Source organism: Triticum aestivum, chromosome 2A (assembly GCF_018294505.1).
Source record: "Triticum aestivum cultivar Chinese Spring chromosome 2A, IWGSC CS RefSeq v2.1, whole genome shotgun sequence".
Taxonomy (NCBI): Eukaryota; Viridiplantae; Streptophyta; class Magnoliopsida; order Poales; family Poaceae; genus Triticum; species Triticum aestivum.
The window spans coordinates 478,155,765-478,163,178 of NC_057797.1; the positions used below are offsets into that span (position 1 = coordinate 478,155,765).

General features: G+C 42.3%; 1 protein-coding gene across 1 annotated transcript in view; it reads right to left on the reverse strand.

The window, feature by feature from the left end:
• The window catches only part of LOC123189049 (2,3-dimethylmalate lyase), a 4,747-nt gene extending 1,924 nt beyond the window's left edge, over positions 1 to 2,823 (reverse strand). Inside the window, exons 1-3 of the mRNA XM_044601365.1 lie at positions 2,507 to 2,823; positions 1,532 to 1,743; positions 87 to 368 (exon numbers count right to left, since the gene is read on the reverse strand). Coding sequence (XP_044457300.1) covers positions 87 to 368; positions 1,532 to 1,743; positions 2,507 to 2,693 — 681 coding nt within the window. The 5' untranslated portion in view covers positions 2,694 to 2,823. The remainder of the gene's footprint in view (positions 1 to 86; positions 369 to 1,531; positions 1,744 to 2,506) is intronic.
• Positions 2,824 to 7,414: the final 4,591 nt, after the last annotated feature.

The window sequence follows — 7,414 nt, forward strand, 5'->3', positions numbered from 1 at the left end:
ACCGAAGCAAAACTATATAAATCAAAATGTTATCCTTTGAATGACTAACTTGAGTATGACGAACAAACACAGGTGGGCCATCTTACCATCTTTGGTACTCCAGGTGCAACCGCACAGAATGCCTTCATCTCTTCTATTGAAGCAAGGGCATCAATAAATAGAACATCTGCTCCAGCATCAGCAAAGGCCTGAACTCTCCATAATGCTTCATCAAGAGAAACAGCTTGACGGGAATCTGTCCTCGCCACAATAACAATGTCAGAGGCACTCTCCTTTCTAGCGTCTATAGCAGCTTTTATGTGCATGACCGCTTCCTCCCTCGAGATGACTTTCCTTCCTTCAGTGTGTCCACATGCTTTTGGTGCCACCTTCAATATGTTATGTATTGTATCAATTAATGAAAATTTTAGAAGGCGGAAGATCAATTACACAAGTCTTCTGTTCATCTTTTTCGATATAGAAATTAAGGAAACTTTGAAATAAAATTAAATCAATGTCTGCTTAAACACACAAAGATATAAAGAGAAGTATTTATCACTGGATCAAATGATTCATTTGGAATTCCAATGGCTGCAAATATCTTACAAAAGGAAATCAGCACTACTCCAAAACATTACTTTATTACCCTTCTGCCCTGCATTAAGGATATACAGTTTTTTTGGGCATTGGGCATATTTGGACATGATTATTACCCTTCTGCCCTGCATTATGATATACAGTATTTATCACTGCACTATCCAAATATGCCCAAAAAAACTTGCATTGTAAGAATCATGTCCAATGAATGAGATTAAAGTTCTCAGTTCAATTTTTAAGGATGGATCCTACCACATTAAAAAAAACAATGAACTGATAAATTGCTGCAGTTCTGGGGAACAATGATTTTTTTAATGCCTTATGCGTAGCAACTTTTAGTAGAAAGAAATAAGATCGAAATTATTTCAGTTTCAAATTAAGGAGTTACAGCCTATTATGTGCATTATGATATACAGTACTGGAGTGGAAACTATCTTAGCTTGCATTATCCAAATATGCCCAAAAAAACTTGCATTGTAAGAATCATGTCCAGTGAATGAGATTAAAGTTCTCAGTTCAATTTTTTTAAGGATGGATCCTACAAATGCATTCCCATAATTGAACACCATGGAGTGGGAGTCTGAATCCTAATCACTCACTACCATCAGCCAGAAGAACACCTCCCGTTCATATGATGTAAAATAAACAATTATTTATATTTAGTTTTGTACACTCTAAAGACACACACTGAATACCACATTAAAAAAAACAAGGAACTGATAAATTGCTGCAGTTCTGGGGAACAACGATTTTTTTAATGCCTTATGCCTAGCAACTTTTAGTAGAAAGAAATAAGATCGAAATTATTTCAGTTTCAAATTAAGGAGTTACAGCCTATTATGAGACTCATAAGGTTACTCACCAAATCATTCAAAATAATTACCGAATCTATCTGAAAAATAAGAGCAGTGACTTTGACAAGTGGAGGAGAAAATGTATGGAAATCTATGAGTACCTGATCTTCAAGCATGATTCCAGCTAACCCAGCATTAATATATCCTTTTACAGTTCTCTTGATGTTCATAGAATTTCCGTAACCATTGTCTCCATCACCAATCACGGGGACTGAAACTGCTTCAGTGATTAGACGCCCTTGATCAACCATTTCTCCATAGGAGATTAATCCAACATCTGGCAATCCAAGTCGTGCGGCAGAAACACAGAAACCTGAATGGAGAACATATATTAAAACTCCAATGCATGAAGTACCTTCAGCAAACACCAAAAGTTACTTTCACAGAACCCTGGAGAAGTTCAGTATGCAAAAAGCCATTACAATCTATTAATTTCCATGTTGTTTATTTCATCAAACAATTCAGCATAATAGATATTAACTACCTTTAAGGACAGAGATTCCTAGTTAAACACCAAAACAAGCAGCATTTACCCAGAACAAATACTCGGAAAATATTTGTATCTTAACTTTCTGAGCTATAATGGTTCTTGAATAATTTTTTCTTTTTGCGGGTGCTTGCATAGTTATTCTTCAAGTCGGCTCTGGTTCCATTTTTTATTATTTGCACACAATATTTGTCATGTGTCATGACAAGAAATTGCCAGCTTAACTATTGTTAGCAAAATGCAAGTTACGTCCAGATAAACTTTAACTCACATCTTTATTAAGCTGGTAATCAAGGGTGATATATGGACTATCCCTCCTTCCAGTGAGCAGAAAATTTCAGCAATGGAGAAGGTGATTCTCATCTTCCCAAGAGGATATGTCAAACCGTGAGTTGACTGGAACACTTTGAATGCACGGTTGGTTAGATCTACTACTACCGGGGTGACGAAGGACCTTTTATTCTCCAGCCGATCGTTCCAACAAAAACTTAAACCTCACAAGGGTTTTACTACAACAACCGCGCACGAACACAGCCGGAGGAACAAAGAACATGCGAGAAACGTGAGAGGGGGCAAAGCGACCGCTCACCGCCCATGAAGCAGATCGGGAACCCCGCGCGCTCGACGAGGCGGGCGCCGAGCGCGTCGAAGCAGCAGGGCGCCTGGTGAGCGCCTGGCGTCGCCAGGATCCGGCGGAGCGCCGCGGCAGGTGACTCCCCTGGGCGGATGCCCCGCGCGCCTTCCTCGGGGGCGAAGTAAGGGGCGCGGGCTGCCATCGCTGCGCCGGCGCGGCGGCGGAGGATGCCGCGAGTGGGACCGGGTCGACGAGGCGGAGGAGGAAGCGCGAGGGGAGTGAGGCGGAAAGGACTGGAGCGCCGAGAGGTTGAAGAAGTGTGTGTGGTTGGTGTGGCTTCGTCCGAGTCAACCTAGTCAACAAGTGGCGCATCCATGGATCCTGTGATTTTTCCTTTTTATAATATATCTATCTATCCTTAATATATATATATATATATATATATATATATATATATATATATAGGGTCGCGCTATTCGTCACCCTGGGTGAGAAATTGTTATTCTTCACCCCAGTCCATCCCTAGGCCTCAACGTCGCAAGAAAACTTGCATGTGTTGTAAAAAAGTGTGCATGCAAGGGTAAGATTACCAGCGCACCTCCCATGCTAATATGCGTGTCCAAACCCACTACCCATGATGCTTTTCTGAGAACCACCGATGTAAGAAAAGTGCATGCCGACGTAAGAAGATTACGTTCTCTAAATAAGGCAAACAAAAAAGTAAGTTCCAGTAAATGAGCTCCGATAATCAGGATTACGTTCCATTAAATCAGCTCCAGTAGTGAAGATTACATTCCACTAATTCATCTCCGATAACCACTCACGTTATTTTTAAGAGGTTGATAATTACTCACGGTAGAAACTGGCTACTCATGAAAGAAAATTTAAGCCCCAGATAATTCCCTAAAAACAATTTAAGGCCTAGATAAAGTAGGAACACGTTTGACTTATTAACCCTTTTGTATACCACTGGCTTAAGAAATTACGAAGTTTTCTCTCATTTTTTTACGAAGTATAGGAATGCTGACGCGAAACAAGAATATCAGTTACTTCAGCGCTGTTGCTTGCAAATGACTTGAACAAAACTAGGACTTGATGTAAAGTTAAAATGCCGGCGTATACGATAATATCATCAATACATGGTCTAGTAATTTGAATGTAAAATACAACTCAAAAAATAAATGGAATGTAAAATACATTATGCCAGATAAAAATTCTAGGTGACAAATACATTGTGTCACGGAAGAAATCTAGGCGCCATCATAAAATACGAATCCTGACACAAAAGGCATGTCCTGGTGACTCCAAAAAGCTGGAAACACGAAGTCATCTAAAATAGATGCTGCCACACACACATTTGTCCATAAGAACTACCAGCATGGCCTCATTTGCAAAAAAGAAATTGAGTTAATTTGTGTAACAAACTACATGTGGCAGTCTGAACTATTTCCATTGCACAACTAGACTGCTGATTCCTTTCAAAATGCCTTAGCCAGATAGAACTGCAGAAGCTATGGATTTCTCGTCCCAATGGTGAATAGTTCATATCTGAAATGGTAGATGTATTCCGTAAGAAGCATCCAAAATAGGATATGGAAAAAATTGACAAGGAGAAAGGCAAAGCATTAGTTAGAAGTTCCGGCTATGTCGCATTGCTTTGTTGTGCATCTTCCCAAAGAAACTTCTTCGGTTTCCTTGCAATGTGCACATCAACAAGTTATGTACGATGATTGTCCGCATAATAATTCGCACCACATGTCATAAATCAATGTCAGAAAACTAGAAACAGATTAACAGAGCCATGGATGGTAGAGAGAGGAAAAATTATATGCAGCTTCCACAAAGGCATGAGTAGGAAAATACACAATATGAAGAAACATTCGAAATTTGTTACTACAACGAAATGACCTAGTTCTTCCTTTTGACACCAGCTTCAGTTCAGAAAAGAATGACCATGCCACCCACCAAAGCGGGCCATGTTCTACCCAAACTGGGCCTGGAAAAGTATTTGAAATTATAAGTCAATTAGGAAAAAAGTTATGTTGTGTCCAAACATGTAAAAGGGTGAATTTTGTTGTGCAAAGTTCAGTATTTTGTGAACTTCCTTCCTTTCCTAAATTGTGAATTTCTGTTACTCTGTTACCTTTGTGAACAAGAAGCAACACGTGCATAGGCATTTGGAGTATTTGCTCATTCATTGACCTGTTCTAGATAGGCATACATCAGTGCAAGCATACATCCATGTGCTACTCATTCTTACCACAAATAAGGATACCTCTGCAGCTTCAGAATTAGTTAGTATCTATGTGTCACCTCGGCAGCCTGGATATCAAATGAGGACAAAAAGGAATCATCAGGCAATCAAAACAAAAGAATGACACCTCTGCAGCTTCAGAATTAATTAGTATCAATTATAGAAAGACACTGAGCATCATGCCTACCTTTTGTTCTAGATGATATGACCCTTTTTGACTATATATATGCTAGCTAGCTTTTGCCAGTCTCAAACAGCATTAAGCATTCAGGCAGTCACATGCATATTTTCTCTAGAAGTTGTGGAGCATTAATGTTTCCTTATCTTTTGATACATATACTTGTAGTTTAATTTTCTCCTGTGACCAAATGAGCAATGAAAAACTAGCAAAGTACAACAACTAATTATATGAGTAAATCATCATCCAACCTAATAGCTACAAATTACATGTAAGCAACCCATCATGTTTAATTAAATATAGGTAGACATGTAATCATGCTTAATTAGTACTACTTAATTTGTTTCTCTCCAATAGCAAGTAGAGAGCCTACACTGGAATAGGGGTTCTCTCCTCAAAAAAAATGATGCAGCCCCCATTAGAAAAGAGAAACAACTAATTAAGCACCCTCCAATTAAACTTCACTTTACCTTCTTTCCATGAGAATTTGATTGATTAAAGAGGGGCTAGTCCAGTTCATCCAAAAACAGTGGAGCTCAAAGAAAGGAAGGCATGAATAATCTAAAACAGAGAAGAGACAGAGCTACCATCTTTGGCTGGATCGAAGAAGATAACCTTGTGTTTTCTCCTCAGGAGCCTTGTGCTACTTCTCGCCTTCTTTGATAGAAAGCCCATTCCCGTCCAGCTTCTTCTAATCTCCCTCATCAGCAGTTCCTTTCCAGCATCCCATTGTCCAGAGTTGAGCTAATTAAATTTCTGTCAATCTCAGAGCTTAGAAAGCATAAGCGTGCAGGCGTCTAAATAGACGGATCAAGAGGAACTTTTACAATCCAATTTTTACGCACCAATCTCCAAGAAGAAGAAATCACGGGAGAACCAGACCAAGGAGAAAACAATTACTTGGTTAGAGAGAGAGCAGACCATACGGAGGCTGGCAGTCACCGCTGTGTTCTTGTTGCTAGAGGCTTCTCCGTCAGTGCAGGGCTGGACTTTGCAGTGGCCGGCGGCGCCGGCCGCCGCAGCTCAAATTGTCATCCCCTCCGCTCTTCCACCGCGGCGGCCGCAGCCACTGTCGCCTCCTAATCGGTGCACGGGGCAGAGGAGGACATGGGCGGCAACAATCTCCGCCGAGTATCACGCCGTCAAGCCCCACCACTCACCGCGCCCAGCGCCCTCCTCGTTCAAAGTAGAAACCGCTCGCAGGTGAGCACCTAATTAGCGAAGGTATCGAGGAGCGGGCTGGCTCCTCCCAGCGTCAAGGTAATCTTACATCGGTATTGATACAATTTTATATCGCTTGGAACCTTGCCAAGCTGTACCGTGGCTGGGTCGATCGACCGGGGTGAAGAATAAGTAATTCTTCATCCTGGGTTACTAATAGACTTTCTATATATATATATATATATATATATATTATATATTATATATATATCCCTAATAATAAAGCACGGATTGGGTCTCCGGGTTCACCGTCACAATACGCTTTTTTCCTGTGAATTTACGCTTTCGGTTTGAATTTAAACGTATAAGCGAGGTGGTACTAATTCGTGGAACCACGAATATATAGATTGATGGTTCAGATTTAAAAGTTGAAGGGTTTTCACACATATATAGATTGTTGGCTGGCCCATGAGAACTCGATCGGATCAATCAGCCCAAGCCCAGCCAAAGCGTTCCTGCGTTCCTGACTATCGTCACCACAATGATCCATGGATCACATCTCGATTGATCTTTCCTTCCTTTCCTCAAAAGAAAAAGATTGATCTTTCCTTCCCAACTCTGATTCCTTATAATCCTCAAATCAAATATAAAAAAAGACTATGAGTCCTTACGTGTTGGATACGAACTACCTCGACCAGAACGTAATACATATACGGAGCCCCTATCATACCCAGCGGGTCGATCAATGTGACGGGCCGGTGCCTAGACAAGCGACGAGGAAGCTCAACGGAAGCACGGGAGAGCACGCTAAAGAGAGAGCCGGCCATCTATACGGTGGTCGCTGTAACACCGGAGCGGCTGCGGCTGTTCACTTGGCCATCCATCTTCGACGACGATGTGAGGAATTCACTATATATGAACGGGAAAAACAGACAACATCGGTGGAGGAGCCCAGCTCACCCAGATCAAGGACGGCCGGCTTCGAGCGAATCGCTCCGGCCGCCCTTGTCGACGGGTTCAAGCCTCAAACGGATCCTCGACCCGATCGACGTCCATGTGACGTGCTCTGCAGCCATGGCGAGTGCATGAACGCATCAAACCTAGAGCGGGCGTCTGAAGTCTTGACCGGGATCCCACCATAGAGAACGACATAAAGTAACTCATTGCGGCGACATCGTGAGCGCGGCGCTGAGCCACGTGGTCGCGTCGTGGAGGTTGTGCGCCAGCACGCGCGCCGACCCGGCCCGGGCCATGGCAAACTGCACGGAGGCCGCGAAGGGGTCCTTGGCCGCCCGCGACGCCGACGAGGACAGCGCCGTCCTGGAAGCGC